Source organism: Hyla sarda, chromosome 2, assembly GCF_029499605.1.
Source record: "Hyla sarda isolate aHylSar1 chromosome 2, aHylSar1.hap1, whole genome shotgun sequence".
NCBI classification, from domain to species: Eukaryota; Metazoa; Chordata; class Amphibia; order Anura; family Hylidae; genus Hyla; species Hyla sarda.
This window is the reverse complement of record NC_079190.1, coordinates 205,635,369-205,659,061: the sequence shown is the minus strand read 5'-3', so window position 1 is coordinate 205,659,061 and position 23,693 is coordinate 205,635,369. Positions and strand designations below refer to the sequence as shown.

At 39.5% G+C, this 23,693-nt stretch overlaps 1 protein-coding gene across 2 annotated transcripts in view; it reads right to left on the bottom strand.

Annotated features, from left to right (window-relative positions):
- The window catches only part of FRMPD4 (FERM and PDZ domain containing 4), a 461,151-nt gene that overhangs the window by 374,098 nt on the left and 63,360 nt on the right, over nucleotides 1-23,693 (bottom strand). For both annotated transcript variants that reach the window (XM_056556172.1, XM_056556170.1), the window contains exon 2: nucleotides 10,320-10,448. In XM_056556172.1, coding sequence (XP_056412147.1) covers nucleotides 10,320-10,448 — 129 coding nt within the window. The remainder of the gene's footprint in view (nucleotides 1-10,319; nucleotides 10,449-23,693) is intronic.

The following is a 23,693-nucleotide window of genomic DNA, read 5'->3' as shown; positions in this document are numbered from 1 at the left end:
AATCCAATTTCTTCTGAGTAAGAGCATACACCATATGTGGATGTAAAGTGCTCTATGGGTGCACTACAATGCTCAGAAGAGAAGGAGCGCAATTGGGATTTTGAAGAGAAAATTTGTCTGGAATTGAAGGCCACTTGTGTTTACAAAGCCACCATGGTACCAGAACAATGGACCCCCCCCCATATATGACCCCATTTTGGAAACTACACCCCTCATGTAATGTAATAAGCGGTACAGTGAGCATTTACGCCCCACAGGTGTATGACAGATTTTTGGAACAGTGATCCGTGAAAATGAAAAATGTAATTTTCCATTTGCACAGCCCACTGTTCCAAAGATCTGTCAAACGCCAGTGGGGTGTAAATGCTCACTGCACCACTTATTAAATTCTGTGAGGGGTGTAGTTTCTAAAATGGGGTCACATATGGGGGGATCCACTGTTCTGGCACCACGGGGGGCTTTGTAAATGCACATGGCCCCTGACTACCATTCCAAACGAATTCTCTTTCCAAAAGCTCAATGGTGCCCCTCCTCTTCTGAGCATTGTAGTTCGCCCGTAGTGCACTTCAGGTCCACTTATGGGGTACCTCCATACTCAGAAGAGATGGGGTTACAAATTTTGGGGGGTATTTTCTGCTATTAACCCTTGCAAAAATGTGAAATTTGGGGGGAAACACACATTTTAGTGAAAAAAATATATATTTTTTTTTACATATGCAAAAGTCGTGAAACCCGTGTGGGGTATTAAGGCTCACTTTATTCCTTGTTACGTTCCTCAAGGGGTCTAGTTTCCAAAATGGTATGCCATGTGTTTTTTTTTTTTTTGCGGTTCTGGCACCATAGGGGCTTCCTAAATGCGACATGCCCCCCGAGCAAAATTTGCTCTCAAAAAGTCAAATATCACTCCTTCTCTTCGGAGCATTGTAGTTCGCCCGTAATTCACTTCATGCCAACTTATGGGGTGCCTCCATACTCAGAAGAGATGGGGTTACAAATTTTGGGGGGTATTTTCTGCTATTAGCCCATGCAAAAATGTGAAATTTGGGGGGAAACACACATTTTAGTGACATTTTTTTTTATTTTTTTTACATATGCAAAAGTCGTGAAACACCTGTGGGGTATTAAGGCTCACTTTATTCCTTGTTACGTTCCCCAAGGGGTCTAGTTTCCAAAATGGTATGCCATGTGGGTTATTTTTGCTGTTCTGGCACCATAGGGGCTTCCTAAATGCAACATGCCCCCCAAAAACCATTTCTAAAAAAATGTACTCTCCAAAATCCCCTTGTCGCTCCTTCGCTTCTGAGCCCTCTACTGCGCCCACCGAACACTTTATATAGACATATGAGGTATGTGCTTACTCGAGAGAAATTGGGCTACAAACATAAGTATACATTTTCTCCTTTTACCCCTTGTAAAAATTAAAAAATTGGGTTTACAAGAACATGCGAGTGTAAAAAATAAAGATTGTGAATTTTCTCCTTCACTTTGCTGCTATTCCTGTGAAACACCTAAAGGGTTAGAACACTTACTGATTGTCATTTTGAATACTTTGGGGGGTGTAGTTTTTATAATGGGGTCATTTGTGGGGTATTTCTAATGGGAAGACCCTTCAAATCCACTTCAAACCTGAATTGGTCTCTGAAAAAAAGCGAGGTTCAAAATTTTGTGAAAAATTGGAAAAGTGCTGCTGAACTTTGAAGCCCTCTGGTGTCTTCCAAAAGTAAAAACACGTCAATTTTATGATGCAAACATAAAGTAGACATATTGGAAATGTGAATAAAAAAAAATATTTTGAATATCCATTTTACTTACAAGCAGAAAGGTTGTTTCTTTCGTTGGACAACCTCATAGATGCCTAATAATTTTGTTCTCCTTTTGCTTTAAAAATTCTTAGCTTAACTGCATGTCAATACTGGACAGAGGTCTTAAAGGGGTACTCCAATGAAAAACATTATTTTTTTTATCAACTGGTGCCAGAAAGTTAAACAGATTTGTAAATTACTTCTATTAAAATTTTTTAATCCTTTCAGTACTTATCAGCTTCTGTTATGATTCACAGGAAATTATTTTCTTTTTGAATTTCCTTTCTGCCTGACCACAGTGCTCTCTGCTCACACCTCTTTCCATTTTAGGAACTGTCCAGAGCAGGATAGGTTTTCTATGGGGATTTGCTCCTACTCTGGACTGTTCCGAAAATGGACAGAGGTGTCAGCAAAGAGCACTGTGGTCAGATGTTTTCCAGTGGAGTACCCCTTTAAGTGTTGAATAGTTCTATTTCCACTGTTTTATTTAATAGATTTTTACCACTTTGAGAAAAGGAAACACTATGCTCCTAGGTCTTTATTGAGGAGTGTAACTTTTACATGTTGGCTTCTCCCTTTAGCCAACCCATGATCTTGGGGGCAGGTCTCTGCTTTACAGCTCCCGTGTCTGAAGGTGTACACACTTCTTAATAATTTTCAGTGCTTCCGAGGATCAGTGGCGTACCAAGGGAGGGGAGGGCGGCCCACCCCGGGTGCCACTCCCAAGGGGGGTGCCAGGGGCAGACTGACCCGCCGTCGCCACCACTACTGTGGATCTGGGACACTCGTGACAGCGGTGCCTTCTCCTGTATGCGCGATACAGATACCGGAGAAGGCGTCCCCTCTGTGTGAGCCGCATCTGCAGCTTACACAGAGGAGACATGACCTCCGCCCCCATGCAGCACAGGCGCCAATGACGTCACTCATCGGCGCCTGTACTGTGGAGGGGAGAAAACACGGGCCCCTGCTGCTGAGGAGATCGCTGTGTGGGATATCAGGTGAGCATCATTTTTTTCTCAACTCTGCCTATACCTATGGGGAAGAGGGGGGGGGGGGTACTCTGCATATACCTATGGGGAAGAGGGGGGGTTACTCTGCATATACCTATGGGGAAGAGGGGGGGCACTCTGCATATACCTATGGGGAAGAGGGGGGAGGGGTTACTCTGCATTTAACTATGGGGAAGAGGGAGGGTACTCTGCATATACCTATGGGGAAGAGGGGGGGTTACTCTGCATTTACCTATGGGGAAGAGGGGGGGTTACTCTGCATACACCTATGGGGGTAGGGTTACTCTGCATATACCTATGGGGAAAGGGGAGGAAAGGGGGGGGGTAACTCTGCCTATACCAATGGTGAAGAAGGGGGGGTAACTATGCCTATACCAATGGGGAAGGGGGGGTAACTATGCCTATACCAATGGGGAAGGGGGCTTGTAACTCTGCCTATACCAATGGGGAAGGGGGTGGTAACTCTGCCTATACCAATGGGGAAGAGGGGGGTACTCTGCATATACCTATGGGAAAAGGAGGGGGTAACTCTGCCTTTACCTATGGGAAAAAAGGGGTTTAACTGACTCTGCCTATACCTACGGGGAAAGGGGGTGGGGGGACTCTGCTGCCTATACGAGAGAAGGAGAGAGGGGGGTTAACTCTGTTCCTATACATATTGGGAAGGGGGTTTAACTCTGCTGCCTATACCTATGAGGAAGGGTGGGAGGGTGGGGGGCTAACTCTGCTGCCTATACCTACAGGGAAGGGGGGGCTACCTAACTTTATACATGGATGCCTAACTGCTTACCTATATACCCAGCTACATACCTAACTATGTACATACCTGGCCTTCTTACATAGCTGCCTAACTACCTAGCTAGCCCCCTACCTACCTAACTTGTCACCTACCTATATATCTGGCTTCCTGATCTACCTACCTTGTTACCTATTTACCTGGCTACCTACCTACCTGCCCTTTTACTGTGCAGGACACCAAGGAGGGCATTATTACAGTTTGTGGGACTTTAGATAGAAAAATGATCTAGAGGAGGGGAGAGCACTGGAAAAATGCAGAGTCTGACATGTTTTTCCTGCAGATCTTAAGAGATCTACATGGCGGTCTTATCCGGACGGAGAAGAAAAGGAAAGAGGACGCCGCTGATCAGAAAATACGTAATTGTGAGTCCCAAAATGTAACTGTAATCACTTATATGGTATACACATCCTGTGTACAGCTGATATCTACCGCCATATGGTCCTGTATATAATCACTTATACAGATCCTTTATAGTATACTGGTCTGTGTATAGTGGTTTTATTCAGTACAATATGGCGGTATTATCCAGTTATTGTGTGGTGGTATATCCATCCTCCTTGTATACCAGTATTATTGGTCATGAAAATTTACCTACGTTAAAGTGTTTCTTACATATATACATTTTAGTTTATTGTGTGTGGGGGATGTGGGTGGAATCGGGGTGTGGCAGAAGATTGACGAGCTGCAGAGCCTAGCAGGGGCCCTTGCCTTTTTTTGATCCGAGGGCCCCGAGTGTTGTCAGTCCGCCCCTGGGGGGAGGGGATGTAATTAAGGGGGGAGGAGGGGGTGTAATTAAAGGGGGGGAGGGAGGGGGTGTAATTAAGGGGGGGTGCCAAACAAAGGGTCCGCCCCGGGTGCCAAATGCTCTAGGTACGCCCCTGCCGAGGATGCCAGTGTGGCATCATTTGATATCTACACCAGCTCAGAACTGGGGTAGATTTCAACCGCAATTCATGCCTGCTGTAGTAAATCCGGCAAGTGAGTAGACCACGTCCCTTTTGTGCTAAGCCCAGCCCATGAGGAAAGCATGCATAAAATCATAATATTTTTGTTGCTCTGTGCCAGGATTAGACTTTGATGAGTTCTCCCCTATCTTTGCATGTATATTGTAACAGCATCAAAGTAATAGGTAATCTAAATGCATAGCCACCATTCAGGCCATAAAAAATACCAATAGTCCACCCCTTATTGCATTTATGTTTATTTTATAAGATTTATACTTTGATTCTGTTGTACTTTCCACTCTATTGTCTAAGGCGTGATCTTGCAAAGTCTTAGGCTGGGTTCAGACTACGGAATCTGAATCTCCGTGCAGAAAATTTCCGCCCGGAGATTCCGAGTGCGGCCAGTGCTGACTGAATCAGTCGGCGCTAGGACCGCGCGGACACTGCAGTCTCCAATAGACTGCAATGTGTTCCGCAAGTATTTCCGCCTGAAGAAAGAGCAACCCCATTCTTCAGGCGGTAATTTCCAAGCGGATTTTCCGTTCACAAATTCCTCTTCACAAATTCCGAAGTGTGAATTTGTGAACGGAAACCCATTCACTACACTATACATTTTAGCAAGCGGAATTTCCGCCTGCAATTTCAAAGAGGAATTGCAGGTGGAAATTCCGTAGTCTGAACCTAGCCTTAAACAGAAACATTTACTTTGGTCCCCTTTTAATACCTTTTATATAAATCTAGATTATTTGGCACTTGCCTTGTTTACCAAAAGTCTTTTGTATTTATGTATTTTTTTCAAATTTTTTTCACACAATCTTAAATGTAAGCAATGTAAAGAGAAATATTTTTTTATTAAATGTATTTGAAATATAGCCTATTTTATTTTTAAATTGTATTAACAGGGAAGGAGCATGACTATATCGATTTTACTTTTGTGACAAAGTGCAGACAACTGCATTTACAAATTTCAATTTATAGAGTACAGAATATGTGAATCTTTCTCTAATATAGCTACTAAGGTCATCCTAAAATGAACTTAGCAGGAGTGCCTTTCACAGCATGTTAGTTGTTTGTAGACCCATAAAATAAAAAACTTTTGTTATAAAAATTTATTTTTTATTTTGTAATGCTTTCCATTTGCTAAAATGCAGCAAGCAATTTTAACAAAGCGTGGACATGTATAAGGAAAATGTGTACTGTTCTGTGTACAAATTACACTTCTATATTTATGTATTATAGTCCATTGTGAATTTAGGTTATTGTATCCATGTTTAAAAGAAATATGAATAAAAGTAGATCTACACAACAAAGTTTTGAATATTATTTAGATATGACAGAATGTCAATCCTATTGCCATTGACTTTTATAGTATAGAAATTTGTTAATTGTAAAGTGGCTGTCCAGTGAAAGAAACAACCTGTGTATGGTGTCAAAAATGTAGAGTGAATGTAGAGCTCCAATCCCTACTTCCCTGCTGTTTACTCAGGAGGAGTACATTGATGTGAAGAGGGGGAGCTCATATTACTACTCATTACTACTCATTTTTCAGATAAAAAAGCAGACTAATCTGATAGAAACAACTGTAACAGAGAAAAGCTTTGTTCAGCTTTAAAATCTAATAAGCAGCAATATGAGCTGCTCTCTTTATTTGAATTGTTTTATCCGGAGCAGCCAGGAGGGAAGGGGGGAGCAGGGAGAGTAGCTCTTTGCTTTCAGAGTTTTTTGGGACATCACAGCTACAAACCAGATAACTCAGCTGATAATAGAAGATCTGTGTGGTATGGCTAAAACATTATATTAGTAAGTTGCTTTTTTTAATACTTTTTAACACCATACACAGGTTGTTTCTTTCGTTGGACAGCCTCATAGATGCCTAATAATTTTGTTCTCCTTTTGCTTTAAAAATTCTTAGCTTAACTGCATGTCAATACTGGACAGAGGTCTTAAAGGGGTACTCCAATGGAAAACATTATTTTTTAAATCAACTGGTGCCAGAAAATTAAACATATTTGTAAATTACTTCTCTTAAAAACATCTTAATCCTTCTAGTACTTATAAGCTTCTTTATGCTCCACAGGAAGTTCTTTTCTTTTTTAATTTCCTTTCTGTCTGACCACATAGCTCTCTGCTGACACCTCTTTCCATTTTAGGAACTGTCCAGAGTAGGAGCAAATCCACATAGAAAACCTATCCTGTCCTGGACAGTTCCTAAAATGGACAGAGGTGTCAGCAGAGAGCACTGTGGTAAGGCAGAAAGGAAATTCAAAAAGAAAATAACTTTCTGTGGATCATAACAGCAGCTGATAAGTACTGGAAGGATTACAATTTTTTACAAATCTGTTTAACTTTCTGGCACCAGTTGATTTAAAAAAAAAAATTTCCAGTGGAATACCCCTTTAAATATAATAAAAAAAAACTATTATGAAAATGGATCTGAGTGAATTAGTTCTTATGTATTATAGAAAAATGGGTCTGCCATTTTTCAAAAGGGTGTGAAAAGATCTTAGGTAGTTTGAACTGAGCTTGGGATAGTAACAACTGCTTCACAGAATGTATTCAAATTAAAGAAACAATTAAAACAATTACAATACTAAATTAATAAGATTGATCCATACAAAAACAAATAGGATAAACCTCATGCTCTTCTGTTATGACAACAAATTGTGTAATATTTTCCTATGTGCCCACATGTAAGGCTTGATGTGAAATTATATTATATCATACCTTCTATTTAGGTAGGTTATCATTGAAAATCTAGAATTTGGATTTGGTCACTAGTAAGCCTGGGGATTCCAAAATTTAATAATATCTTCATTTACATACTGGCCCTCTTCTTTATCCAATAATTGGGCATAAAGGGGCAGAAATCATTGTCCTATAAGTATCAATGGACTACTTGTCTATTTTTTTTTTCCTATGTGGCCTCAAAATAGAAAATATCAGTTGCTATGAAAATGTTCTTCCAGGTCTGCGCTATCTACAAATTTATATCTTTTTTATAGATGAACATTTTCCATGGAAACAAGGTTGATTTTGTTCTGTGTTTGCTTTTTGTGTTGCATTGCAGCATAGAACATCAATTGATTTCCTGGCTAAAAGGCCTTATTGGTCACCCCGGTCAATAGATGAGCTTGTCATTGTCTTAATCAGCAAACTGTAGATTGCCCTTTATCTGACAGTGTACTGTACTTTAAACTCAGAAAAAAACGAAAGAAAATAAAACATTTATCATCGCGGTATTACTAAACAAGGTATTACTATGCACAGAGAGAATCTGTTTTAAACATAGGGAAAATATTTGCATGCTAGATTTCAGCAAGTTAATTATTGCTTTTTTGCTGTAACAATTGGAGGCAGAAGAATGTTCTATTTTAGTTTACCATCACATTCAGATTACCTCCCAGCCTAAGCAAACATTGGTGGTGGCTGCTACAGCTTAATAATCTTAACAGTTTGCCACATTGATTTATGTTAATGTACCATATCATTTAATTAAGGAAACCAGCCTATCATGCATTGGGCCTTCAGGGACCATTCATACTCGGGTTGACATTTCTCATGAACTATGAGCGTAAAGTATATATAATTTATTACAACATACGCTGCATTGATGAACTATAACACAATGAAGGATTTGATTTTCTAGTTCTGTCATGTATGAAAAGGGTTTAGGTTTATTTAATAGCACATTTTAGGTTTATTTGTAGCCCATTGTTATGGTTTCATCATGAACAAAAATGTATGTCTCTTTTAATAGCTCAAAGTTCAAAACATATTGAAGAACATGTATATTAATATACATAATATGACAATAATGAAGATGATGACAATTTCAGCAACATTCTGCAGTTATATGGACATTACACAATTTTATTATTGAATAGACAGGAATTAATGAATATAGTTCAAGAAAACACTTATTATTTTATGGTGCTACTAATTTATTTTACATATTGAACTACAGATAAAGTGCAAAGGAATACATTGGTCCAGATTCACTAAACTGTCTAATTCTTAGAGTTCACTTAGACTAGATGGTCTACAAATATGCCAGATTGATCACAGTGGCACAGACTCGATAACTCTTGTGTTTTTAGACTGTTAAGTTTAAATGGGCACTGTCAGATACAAAAACTTTTTATATGTTGTACATTTTGGCAAAACATTAAACTTCGAATATCCAATGAAATCATGGCTTATAAAATCATGGCATGGTCAAAGCTGAAACACAAGCATGGACAAAGTTCAGTAAGTGAGGGTGGGCTAGCACTCCTCTGTGCTCTCTCCTGTCTGATAGCACTCCTCTGTGCTCTCTCCTGTCTGATAGCACTCCTCTGTGATCTCTCCTGTCTGATAGCACTCCTCTGTGTTCTCTCCTGTCGGATAGTACTCCTTTGTTCTCGTTCCTGTCTGTTAGTACTCCTCTGTGCTCCCTCCTGTCCTATCACAGAGGAGTACTATCAGACAGGAGATAGCACAGAATACTATCAGACAGGAGAGCACACAGAGAAGTACTATCAGACAGGAGAGAGCACAGAGGAGTCCTATCAGACAGGAGAGAGCACAGAGGAGTCCTATCAGACAGGAGATAGCACAGAGGAGTACTATCAGACAGGAGAGAGCACAGAGGAGTGCTATCAGACAGGAAAGAGCTCAGAGGAGTCCTATCAGACAGGAGAGAGCACATAGGAGTTCTATCAGACAGGAGAGAGCACAGAGGAGTGCTATCAGAGGGGAGAGAGCACAGAGGAGTACTTTCAGACAGGAGAGAGCACAGAGGAGTGCTATCAGACAGGAGAGAGCTCAGAGGAGTCCTATCAGACAGGAGAGAGCACAGAGGAGTGCTATCAGACAGTAGAGAGCTCAGAGGAGTCCTATCAGACAGGAGAGAGCACAGATGAGTACTATCAGACAGGAGAGAGCACAGAGGAGTACTATCAGACAGGAGAGAGCACAGAGGAGTACTATCAGACAGGACAGAGCACAGAGGAATGCTATCAAAGGGGCAAGAGCACAGAGGAGTACTATCAGACAGGAGAGAGCACAGATCGGTGCTATCCCACCCTCACTTATTGGACTTTGTCCATGCCTGTGCTTCAGTTTGGACAAAGCCATAATTTTATAAGCCATGATTTCTATAAAAATTAAATAACATTTTCTTCTGAAGTATAATAGAAAATATTGTGTTTTGCCAAGATGTAGAACAAATAAAAAGTTTAAGTTCAGACTAACTTAAGTGGCTTAAACTGTGCCAGAATCTTGATGCATTTTTGCTGCACGATATTGCATCTTAAGCCCTACTCCTTTTACCAAAGCTACTTTTGCTGAAATCCTTCCTCTTTTTCCAATTGTCTAGAAAACTGTAGAAAACACGTAATTAATGATGTGCAAACCCTGCAAAGTTAAAGTTTTCTTTTGTAACAAATTAGTCCAGAATTCTGGCACACTAGCAATAGTAAATCTGCCATATTTGGCTGTGTACAATTTTGTGGACTAAACCTGTCACTCAAGAGTTATGATCAGTCAGTGTTACAAAAAGTCTCCATGTAGCCCAGACCTCATTTGTTTATAAGTATTTATAACACAACACTTTGCCTTAAGCTTATTCATTTTCATTTTACTTGATTGGTCAGAAGACAGATTTGGACTGTTCCTACACAACATTGACACACCATTCAAGAGTTCAGAAGAGACGCAACACAGTCGAGACAAGTTTTACTGACTGGAGAAAAGCTTACAGTATTGGTTGAAAAAAGACTGGTACCTGGGTCTGTGAAGTGTAGAGAGATCAAGGCTTTCTTCCTCACAGTGATGCCAGCCAGGGAAGTGAGAATGTAGATCACGCTGATACTTCTGTGTTTTGGTGATTGCTGCGTCTTGTATAACTCCTGAGCTGTGAAATACGCATTTTACGTTAGTTACCATGATACCAGTCATACATTTTTGCAGAAATACAATTCAGTATAAAAAGCACAACCATGATGTACACATCTGAGGACAGGGGTTGTATGTGTTAAGTGTGATGTATGTTAGCAATATGTTTTAAATGTACACGCATTACAATATAAAGCCATTATAAATTCTTTATATAGAGCGCAGTACTACAACACCATATCAGTAAACTGATTTAGATTATACAATTTTCCCGAATAGATTTTCATTGCCCGTGATTTGCTACCCTTTATAACCAAATTCACAATTACCAGGGTCAAACTGGCTCATTGGAATAATAAAGGTCACTCTGGTGGGCCCAGAATCTGATACAACATCAAACCATAATAGGCCAACAGAGAATATTCTAATCTTGGAGCTGACTTTGAAACCAATGACTTGCCACAAAGGACTATTTGTTATGGGTACATTTCCACACAGCCTATTTGACCATATTGATGATATGTCCTGTGTGTGCAATGGTAATAGTAAATGTTATTGATGCAGTTAAATGTGAATGCACACATATGATAATAGCTCAGCAGTGTTTGTCTTTATTCCTAAGGCATGTTCAATTAGGTCACAATACTGTTTGACTTCATTCCTTGACTGGCTTCTATTTTGATGAAGTCCCCATAGTGTGACGAGGCAATGTTCCATTGTCTTGATGCAATAATAGCTTCTGTCTTCATTTATTAGCTGGTCGCTTCTTTCATTTTGCAGAAGCCTTGTTTAAAATGAAAGAAGCCATCTGATTGGTTGCTATGGGCAACTTTTTCTCTGTACTGGATTTGATAAATCTCCCCCTATGCCTTTACTTATAAACTGTGTTCTAACATAATCATATCACAATGACTTGCGCCTTCATTTTTAGGGAGTGCTCTATTATGCTGTCACAATAGTATGTGTGTTTCTGGCTGATATCCAAATAGTTATTGTATTTTTTTGTTGTCCTATTATATTGAAATGACAATAGCCTCTGTATATGTTTATAGGCTGTGTTGTATTATGATAATGCCATAATAGTGTCTAACTTTATTCCAAGGTTTAGTTTTATTGTAATCATATTCTTTTTAGCTGTGCCCTATTGTAAATTACTAAGGCTGTGCTCTCAGTGTTTTTTCAGGCGTATTGCATTTGCAAGAAATGCGTCCACAAAATCCCGTACGCATTTTAACATTAAAGTGCTCTATGTAATTCTATGAAAAAGTCTGTGCACACAATATGCAAAAAATACTGACGCCTTTTTACAGCCGCGTAAAAGTGACAAGTCATTTGGTTATGCGGCTGTAAAAATGTTTCCCTATTGTTTACATATTATGTGCACAGACAACCACTTTCCCATAGGACTACATAGAGCACATTAATGTTAAAAATGCGAGTGCAATTTGTCCGCGATTTTTCGGACACATTTTTACAAATAAAATACGCCTGAAAAAACACTGTGTGAACATAGCCTTAGATGGAGCATACTTTTAATCCGAAATAAGTCATCCATGAGAACAAAAGAAGAATGTGGAAACTACGATATGTGGAGTTAATTTTGTTCTATCAGTAGATCGTGTTACTCAAGCCTACTGGGCAGAAGCAGCCAGTGGAACCCGCCCCAAGGACTACTAACTCGGGTCCTGGTGGCTTTATTTAACTATGATTATTTTGAGATCCCTTAGCATCTCAGATTAAACCTAATGTCTCAGACTGGCAATGCCCACAGTTTGGGCAGCATAAAACTGGTGAATGGTTCCCTTTAATTAATTATTTTATGCTGAGATCCTCTTTAAATTAAAATGCACTCTCTGTTTACTACACAAGTGTGCCAATGAAAAAGCCATTATGTTGTAATATTTAAAAGTAGAAAAAGCATTAGATAAGTTGCTGCACTAGATCACAAATAGAGATAGTGGCCCTCATTTACTATTGCAAACCCGACATGTTTGGTCGGGACGTGCGCCATTTTCAGGCGCATTGCGCCTGAAATTCTGTCTGCGCCTGAATTTGCACCTGAAATTGCGCCTGAAATGAAAAAAACTAACTAACTCTCCATTTTGCTAAGAAAATCTGAAAAGGGGCGTGACCGTCGGGAAGAGGGGGCGTGGGCACATAAAAGGGCGTGTTCTCGACATTTTCACAAAATCCCAACATATTTACTAAAGTTTGCACAGAAAATGTGGTGGATTTCAGCTGAAGAAAACCCTACAGGTCAGAGCATGTGTAAAAAAAGCAAAGTGTAGGGAAAGTGGAAACTGTAGGGAAACCTTAGTAAATACAGTGGAAAATAAATTGTAGGGAATTTAAACCCACAAAGAAACCTACACTCCACTCTTAGTAAATGAGGGCCAGTATCTAGTATTTCTGAGGCAATCTGAAACAGAAGGTAAATGGGAAATTTTTAAATCAACTCTAAATAACTATACAGCTAAATATGTACCAAAGGGGAACAAATATAAACGATTAAAACTAAATCCTACATGGCTGACAAATTATGTTAAAAGAGCAATAAACAACAAAAAAAAAGTGGCTTTTAAAAAATACAAATCTGATGGGTCAGCGATAACATTTAAACAGTACAAAGAACTTAATAAAATCTGTAAAAATGTAATAAAAACAGCAAAAATTCTAAATGAGAGACAAGTGGCCAAAGAAAGCAAAACTAATCCTAAATATTTTTTTTAGATATATAAATACAAAAAAACCAAGGACAGAGCATGTAGGACACCTTAATAATGATAATGGGGAGGTTGTCACAAGTGATCAAGAGGTGGAGCTACTGAATGGGTTCTTTAGTTCTGTATATACTATGGAAGAAGGAAGAGCTGACATTGGCCAAGTCAGTGCTGGTAACACATCATGTAATGTACTGAACTGGCTTAATGTAGAGATGGTACAAGGTAAGTTAAGTAAAGTAAATGTAAGCAAATCTCCAGGACCAGATGGATTGCACCCAAGAGTTCTTAGAGAGGTAAGTTCAGTAAAATCTGTACCCTTGTTCATGATATTTAGAGATTCTCTGGTGTCTGGTATTGTGCCAAGGGACTGGTGCAATGTGGTACCAATCTTCAAGAAGGGCTCCAGGTCTTCCCCAGGGAATTATAGACCGGTAAGTCTAACGTGCATTGTGGGTAAATTGTTTGAAGGATTTATAAGGGATTACATACAGGAATATATAGGGTACAATAGTATTATAAGTGATAACCAGCATGAGTTTACTAAGGATAGAATTTGTCAAACCAATCTAATTTGCTTTTATGAAGATGTGAGTAGAAGCCTTGACAGAGGAATGGCTGTGGATATAGTGTTTCTGGATTTTGCTAAAGCATTTGATACTGTCCCTCATAGTCGTCTGACAGGTAAGTTAAGGTTTTTGGGCTTGGAAACTTTAGTTTGTAACTGGATTGAACACTGGCTAATGGATCGTACCCAGAGAGTGGTGGTCAATGATTCGTACTCTGATTGGTCCCTGGTTATTAGTGGTTTACCCCAAGGTTCTGTACTGGGCCTGCTGTTGTTTAATTTATTTATCAATGATATAGAGGATGGTATTAACAGCTCTGTTTCTATCTTTGCAGATGACACCAAGCTTTGTAGCACAGTACAGTCTATAGAGGATGTGCATAAGTTACAGGATGACTTGGATAGACTAAGTGTCTGGGCATCCACTTGGCAAATGAGGTTCAATGTGGATAAATGTAAAGTTATGCATCTGGGTACTAATAACATGCATGCGTCGTATGTCTTAGGGGGGATTAAACTGGCAGAGTCACTGGTAGAGAAGGATCTGGGTGTACTTGTGGATCACAGACTTCAGAATAGCATGCAATGTCAGGCTGCTGCTTCCAAGGCCGGCAGGATATTGTCATGTATCAAAAGAGGCATGGACTCAAGGGACATAATACTCCCCCTTTATAAAGCATTGGTACGGCCTCACCTGGAATATGCTGTTCAGTTTTGGTTGCCTGTCCATAGAAGGGACACTGTGGAGCTGGAAAGGGTGCAGAGACTAAACTAATATGGGGCATGGGACATTTTAGCTACGAGGAACGATTAGAGGAGTTACAATTGTTTAGTCTTGACAAGAAACGTTTAAGGGGGGATATGATAAACGTATATAAGTATATAAATGGCCCATACAAAAAATATGGAGAAAAACTGTTCCAGGTTAACCCCCCCCCCCCCCCAAAGGACGAGGGGGCACTCCCTCCGTCTGGAGAAGTAAAGGTTTAGTCTAAAGGGGCGACACGCCTTCTTTACCATAAGAACTGTGAATTTATGGAACAGTCTACCTCAGGAACTGGTCACAGCAGGAACAATTAATAGCTTTAAAAAGGGTTAGATACATTCCTGGAACAAAATAACATTAATGCTTATGCAGAATTATAAAACAACATCCCTTCCCCTTATCCCCTTACACCCTTCCCTTCAATTCCCTGGTTGAACTTGATGGACGTATGTCTTTTTTCAACCATACTAACTATGTAACTATGTAACGTTGCCCAACCAAGTAATTCTTTTCACATAGATGAAATCATTAATATGTAAGTATTGTTTTTTTTTTTTTAATATCCTGAACTATTTAAGCTTCAGGCAAATTGAATGTTAACCACATTATTGGCAGCAGGATTTATTGAATTGATCCATCCAGAGGCCATTAATTAAAAGCCCACTATAGTATATGATACTCCAAAATGCCATCTGCTCATTCTCTTGGCAGAGTCCATAATGCTTTGGCATACATTCTAAATACTCCATGGTCTTCTTCAGCAGTGCACACATGAAAAGACAATATTACATAATCACATGACTCAAATTTTTGAAGCTTTTAATCTGTCTTTTAAGCCTTGCATGATGTAAGATTAAAGGGGTAGTCCAGTGGTGGAAAACTTATCGCGGGGGGGGGGGGGGGGAGCGATGGGTCCGACTGCTGGGGCCCCCTGCAATTTCTCTGTACGGGGGCAAGGCTCTCTGGCCAGATAGCAGGTGTCGACCACCGCACGAAGCGGAGGCCAACACGCCCCCTCAATAAATCGCTATGGCAGAGCCGGAGATGGCCGAAGGGGATAAGTTGTTCACCACTGGACTACTCCTTTAAGTGGTTTTTCCAATTTGCAAGACATTGACACTTGGTCTTATACTAGCACCTCTTTGGGAATGCCATATAATTCAAGGGAGAAAACCTAATATTTGAGTAAACTAGGTTCTGTAAATAAAACATATTGGTTTCCAAAACAGTGCAAAATCACAAAGAATTGTCCACCGATTGTCCCAGAGCATGTATACTTCCACACAATATGAACTTCAAAGTTTAGCCTAGATGACCCATTGTGTGAAAGATCATATTGCGTGAAGTATTCTTGCTTTGGGACTCCAGTTGGTGTACAGTTCTATAATTGACCAAAATTGGTCTACATGGGAGTTGTGCGTCCAGGCTTGAATTGGAATTGTTCTTTACCACAATGTAGAGTTGAGAGACATTGTATAAAAACCATAAACTATTGTGGTTATAATCCTGCAACTGAAGAGCTTTCTGTCTATTTCTTCTTTTTAAGTAAACCAAATTGCAACTTAAAGGGGTTTTTAGGTATTTCTCAATTAATAGATGGGTGCCACATTCAGGAGCCATGTCTTTTACTCAGAGTAGCACATTGGGCATCTCTGGAGGACTGGTCACACCAGCACTGTAAAAAGGGGTTGTCAAACCTTTAACCTCTTAAGGACCAAGCCCATTTTGGCCTTAAAGGAAATCTGTCATCAGTTTCACCTGTACTTACCTGTCAGTACAGACAGTTAGTTCAGGTGACACTGAAGACAACTGTACTTTCCTTGTCCCATTCTGTGCTGTGGTTCTCCGGTAATCCACTTTGGTATCTTCAGCTGCGGGCCCGATTTGGAGCATGGGCAGACCTTAGTGATGTCACTGCTGCTGTTCTCTGCTGGGTCCCGCTGCTAGTAAATAGCAGCGGTAACATCACTAAGCTCCACCCATGCTCCATGTCAGGGAGATCGCGGGGGGTCTCAGCAGCGGGCCCCCCGCGATTAGACATCTTATCCCCTATCCTTTGGAATACCCCTTTAAGGCCTATATTTTAGATGGATGGATGGATGGATAGATAGATAGATAGACAGAGTAATTAAATATGTCATAGCAAGGCTTATAATTTCATAAAAGCAACATGATAAAAATAATAAAGTGATAATATACATTAGCAATTATGAACAATATGTAAGTCATCTGTTATTATATATCATAGAAATATGCCCTTACTATAATACTTTTATCCCATATATCCTGACAACTTATGACATTATTCACTCATGCTTAATGCATTCGATTTTTTGTGGCCTTTCAAATACTATTCATAGGAAACTAGGTAATGATTAAACCGAGTTAGAGTAGTTTTATTGCCTGAGGCACCTCAATACTTCACTGTAAAGAAGGAATCACTAGAAGCATCCATATCTTGATGTAATTAAAAGCATATACACAATGCAGAGAAAAGAGACCAACGCTGCTAAATTGAATTTCACAGATCAAATGTTGATATAAATGGATGATTTTTGTTGGGAAATCCGCCATTAGCTAAATGCATTTGTTCCTGTTTGTTATTTGTTGCTTGTTAATAGTATTTGAAAGCTTTCTAGTTGTACAAAAGGTATATAACTATAAAATGGTTAAGTAAGTACCATCTATCATCTTTCTTTCCTTTCTTTCTTTCTTTCTTTCTTTCTTTCCCATCTCTGATCGGTCTATCTATTTATCTTATATCAGTCTATCTATCTCCTATGTATTTATCTATTTATGTGTCACATGTTAAAATAATGAAGTAGTGTGATGATGTCACTAATTTTTGATGATGTCACTAATTGTTCACCCTATATATTGTATTCACTTTGATTCATTTGTTGCTTGACAATGGCCGTGAGAGACGGACGAAACGTCGCTCTGGCATTTTTGTGCTGAATAAAAGCTACACCTTTGCACCTAAGGAAGTGCTGCTGTGTTTCTTTGTGGATATCTATTTATTTATCATTTTATCTATTTAAGTGTCTTTTCCATTCACAACTTCCTTTTTTAATGGCAAAGCAGAAAAGTTTGACAAGCTGAACTTATGCCAGATTCATCTGTATAGGATGACATTTATAGCAGATATGCTTCACTGCTAGTATAAGTGCATGACCGCAGACTTAGCTCATGGTAGGGTTACTTTTTTTAAGAGGAGGTGATCGTACCAGGGCCTAAATGTGGATTTCAATAGTTCACATCAGATCTGCAGTGTATGATGGATATCGACCCCGTGTTTGCTATGTATATGAAACTGTTCTGTATTATTTGGTTTTAATTTTTTCTATTTTCGTTTGTATTTTATAGGAGCAGAGGGAGATAAATATGATGTCATCGGCTATACCTGTTACTATCTCACCTCGAAACTACATAGCTCATTATGGACGTCACTCTGTATTTTTATGAATAATCTCTTCTCTGTTTTTTTCCAGCTACCCCCCAACGTGACATTGGAACATAGTTAATCTATACTTCTTTATACGTACATTTTTGGGATTTATTGGTGATCCAAGTCTATAGTGACCTTATAATGCTTAGTATATTTACTATGATCGGTGGTGTGGACACACACAGTGTGGCGACCAGGTCGCTGCAACCCGTGTTCCATCGGGATCGGGCCCCAATGATCAAGGGGTTGTGGTGTTGTGGTACGGCTCCGCACTCTGATTGTGACAGACATGCCACTACTGTGCCACACATTCTGATGTGCTCACCTTTTGGTCACTTAATGTACTATATTATACACAATCTGGTTTGCCCATAACCAACATGGCTCCTTGTGTCCTTTAACTTAGTGCGAATGCGCTCATACATATCGCAGGTTTCTGTGCCAGCCTCTATCCACTAATATATTAAATCACCAAACCCCACACCTGAAGAGAATCCAGGTGGGGGTGCAAGACCCCTTGAAAAGTGCATCCTTCCTTCCTAATAAAACTTAACTTTTATTATAGTGCTTAAAAAATAACAATAGGAGAACCAAAAATGTTTGTTTAAAAACACAGCAGGATCACCACTATATATGTATATTCACACTAGATCTCTGAGAGACTGTATTTGCCCTGTGCCTGCAGTGCTACAGGGATTTGGGGTGATAGCAATGCTGAGGTTAAAATTAAAATGCACAGCCTCCCCTACATGTTTTGTGACAACAGTCACGTCATCAAGAGTATCTGAAGTTTTATTAGGAAGGGAGGGTGCACTTTTCAAGGGGTCTTGCACCCCCACCTGGATTATCTCCAGGTGTGGGGTTTGGTGATTTAATATATAATTCAAACCCCAGCACTCCTCCTGGACATTTGATACTATGTATCTGCCTTTATCCACGTCACTTCCGGGATGCTGTAATTTATACCGGAATATATCTACACACCGGTATGCTACTTGAAATAGCCATGTGGTTCCTACTGTACTATTTTCGTGTATATTAACCCCCTCTGCTCACTTATTTGCACTGTACACTATTGCTCTCACTACGGTGTACACGGATATCTACACTGTTTGTAGTGTTGCACCTGTTCTGTTACTGGTACCCATATTTATTTTATAAATTAATATTTGCTTGTGCTCCTGGCGAGACTTGATACAGTAACCCTAAATCCCTTATGAATATATTCATGTCACATGTTAAAATAATGAAGTAACTGTGTGATGATGTCACTAATTGTTCACCCTATATATTGTATTCACATTTATTCATTTGTTGCTTGTCAACGGCCGTGAGAGAAGGACGAAACGTCGCTCTGGCATTTTTGCCAGATAAAAGCTACACCTTTGCCTAAGGAAGTGTTTCTTGTTTGCTATGTGTATATCTATTTATTTATCAATTTATCTATTTATGTGTCTTTTCCACTCACAACTTCCCTTTTTATTGGCAAAGCAGAAAAGTTTGACATGTTGTACTTATGCCAGATACATCTGCACAGGATGACGTTTATAGCAGATATGCTTCACTGCTAGTATAAGTGCATGACCGCAGACTTAGCTCATGGCCGGGTTATTTTATTTTCTCATAGTCATTATTTCCCCTATTTTGCCGTATTCCTCTCATTGTTAGTCATATGTTTTTTTTCTAATATAAGCATAAAATTATGTTGTCACTGATATAACTACTATACTGCCATTTAAAAAGCAGGGATTATAATATTGATGAGTGGTTATTAATACCAACAAATCAATTCAGTGGGTATCATAGAGGAAGACCATGGGGTGCTTGGAGAGATGGGGCTCCATCCTGGTTCATCCAATTTCTTTTTCTATTGATAAGAAACTGTTCAGAACTCTTCTCTCCAGGGTATTTAATTATCAGTAAATTCATGGAGGGGGGCTATTGACCAACAGGACATGGAAAGCAAAGGGAAAGAAAAAACAGACATTTTTGTCCTGGGCTATAAAATCCAGCACCATAAATAGTAGGCCCATTTTGATATTTGGTATAGGGCCACTGAAACTAATAAAAGGTCCCAGTTAGGTTTTTGGTAACCAATCCTTACAAGACTTCCCATTGACTTATCTGTGGTTGGAAGAATGAACAAAGTTGGTAGAGACATCTACAAACCAATATTTAAATAAGTTTAACATGTATAAGTTGTCGCATGTATCTCCTTATGTTGTAATATTATATTCTTCATACCTCTAATTGATTCCTATTTTTATTGAATATAATCAGAGGGAATAACTAGAGTTTATCCAACAGAATCATAGAAACTACTGTATTCCAAGACTGCATTAACTATTCTTAAGTATTCTTATTGAGTGCAAATCGACAGACTTATTTAACATTCTGTCTGGCAGAGTTTGAGTTCATTATCTGGACTTTTTTTTCCGCTGACAGGATAAGCAGTGTTGATGCTTTTTCCCCTTTCAAATGACATTGCTTATCAGTAGGAATGAAAGAACGCTCTTAATATACCACACACATAACTCACTCCACAGAATAATAGTCCAATGATTTCTAACTAAATAACTTCCTTTTACCCCAACTCTTAATTGCTATCAAATTCTAAATAAAACTCAGATTCACATCTGGGCTGTAATAGCAAATTAAACATTATTCTCTAAAATTGGAAGATGATTTTGTGAACCAAACTTTGCTGACCTATCTGAAAAACACCATAACATAAAATAATTACCATCTTTCAACAGAAACAATTAACCGACAGATGGCATGGTTCCATGGCACTACTTTCCAGTAAGACATCGAAACAAATCTGCAGCCTCTTACATTCTGCAAACTTTAATTAGGACTTTTTATTGGTTTATCATGGTTTATTTGAGGTACCCTGTTTATTGCTTCAATGCATCAAAATAAAATGAAGCAACTCTGGAAAAAGTCGAAATGTAATGTATCCTCATGTTTTATTTATACTGCACCTATGGAAATAGATACAAGCTCCGAAAAATGCAGAAATCTAATTATGTGTTTTTGACCGGTACTTATTAATAACCTACCAAATATATCTAAGTAAAAGAGAGGGGACAGATGAAAGGAAGTCTGACTGCAGGCCCAGTAACACATGTAGTACATTCTATACCTAGCTGCTTCACAGCCATGGTTCTGAGAGGAAACTGAAAGGGATCAGATTCATGGGGATGAAGAACTGTTCAGGGATGTAAGATACAGCGATCTCTGTCCATCTTCACTAAACTTGTATTGGGACTGTCTAATGAAGTTGGACATGAGATTGCTGCAAGCTGGGGAATGAAGTGCCCACATTATTAGGTACACCTTGCTAATAGTGCATTGAACTCACTTTTCCTTTGGAATTGTGTTCATTCTTCATGGCATACTTTCTACAAGGTGCTGGAAACATTCCTCAGAGATTTTGCACGATGGCATCACACAGTTGTTGCAAAAGGTGCTCTATTTGATTGTGATCTGGTGACTATGAAGACCATTGGCGTAAAGTGAACTCATTGTCATGTCCAAGAAATCAGCTGGAGATGATGTGAGATGCTTGACATGGTGCATTATCCTGCCGTAAGTAGCTGTCACAAGGTGTTCACACTGTGATCAGGGGATGGGCTTGGTCAGCAACAATACTCAGGTGGACTCTCATGTTTCAAAAATGATCAATAGGTACTAAGGGGCCCAAAGTATGCCAAGAAGATGTCCCCCACACCACTACATTTCCTCCACCATCCTTAACCATTCATACAAGACAGGAACGATCCATGCTTTCAAGTTCTTTATGCCAAATTCTGACCCTACCATCTAAATGTTGCAGCTGGAATCAAGCCCCATGACATCAGGCAACATTCTTCTAGTCTTTCTTTGTACAATTTTGGTGCATATAGTATCCTCAGTTTCCTGTTCTTAGCTGACAGTAGTGGTGCCCTGTGTAGTCTTCAGGTGCTGTAGCCCGTCTTCTATAAGGTTTGACATGTTGTGTGTTCCAAGATGGTATTCTGCATACCTTGGTTGTAACAAGTGGTTATTTGTGTTAGTTTCCTTTCTTCATCATGAACCGGTCTACCCATTCCTCTCTAACTTCCGATATTAATAAAATTTTCTCTACACAACTGCCACCCACTGGATATATATATATATATATATATATACAGTGGTCCCTCAACATACGATGGTAATTCGTTCCAAACGACCCATCGTTTGTCGAATCCCTCGTATGTTGAGGGATCCGTGCAATGTAAAGTATAGGAAGCTGTACTCACCTGTCCCCGTTGCTCCGGACCAGGTCCTCACCGCTCCCGATGCTGTCCCAGGGGCTCCCGATGCTGTCCCGCTTCTCCGGGTCCACTTCGCTATCCTCCGGTGTCTTGCGCATCTTCTCCAGGGTCCGGGCCTCGCTTTCTGGTGACGTTATTACGCTGCTGCGCCGGCGCGGCGTGCGTAGTGACGTAATAACGACGACGGAAAGCGAGGCCCGGACCCTGGAGAAGATGCGCAAGACACCGGAGGATCGCGAAGTGGACCCGGAGCAGCGGGAATAGGTAAGTGAACCTGCCAGGGATGCTTAAACTGCTATCCGACAGCAGCTTAAGCATTTTGCGCTGTCGTATAGCAGTTAATGCGATGGCCCCGACATATAAAAGCATCGTATGTTGATGCTGACATCGACATGCGATGGCCTCAGAGAGGCCATCGTATGTCGATTTTATCATATGTCGGGGCCATCGTAGATCGGGGGGTTACTGTATATATATATATATATATATATATATATATATATATATATATTTTGACCTTTTCCTATAAACCCTGGTTGTGTGTGAAAATCTCAGTAGATAGGTATCTATGATGCTGTCAGTAGGTCATTAGACTTGTAGTCGGGTTGGAGCTTTGGGCGTAATACACACACACAGAAATGTGTACATTGTATGCTTGTTAGCTTTTGCGAGCAGACTCCTTATTTTTACTGTTTGAACTGTTGAATATTTTGTTACTCTATAGTGAATGATTTGGTTTTATACACAAACCCTTTATATTGTGGAATATGTTGGTGCTTCATACAGTAAATAAAGATTAGTGTTACTATTAGATCATTCTACCAGAAACAGAAAGCTTTTATAAGGCTTTAAAGGGGTATTCCATGAAAAAAAAGGTGTCAGCAAAGAGCACTGTTGTCAGACAGAAAAGAACAACTCGACTTCCGCAGCTGATAAGTACTGGTAGGATTAAGATTTTTTAATAGAAGTAATTTACAAATCTATTCTTTCTTTAATTTACAAATCTGTTTAACTTTCTGGAGCCAGCTGAAATGAAAAAAAAAAAAAAAAGTTTTTTTCCAGGAATACCCCTTTAATACTTGCTGACTATTCCAAGGAAGAATAAAATATAATGGGAACAGATTTTACAGCATTTTGTTCTCAGAAATAAGATTTAAATTACAAAAAAAAGATACCATTCTATTTCCCAGAATTACTGAGCATTTTAAAATACTATTTGAAAAAATTGTCTCAAACTACTGTTCAAAATCGAAATGTTTATTGGTGCGTCTGGTTTAAAAAGCATAGATACATTTATACATCTAGTAGCTGGTTTATTATGACTAGGAAGACATTTAAAGTGACGCTATCATTAACCCCTTAAGGACCAAGCCCATTTTCACCTTAAGGACCAGGCCAATTTTATTTTAGCGTTTTAGTTGTTACGCCGAGCGCTCCGGGTCCCCGCTCCTCCCCGGAGCGCTC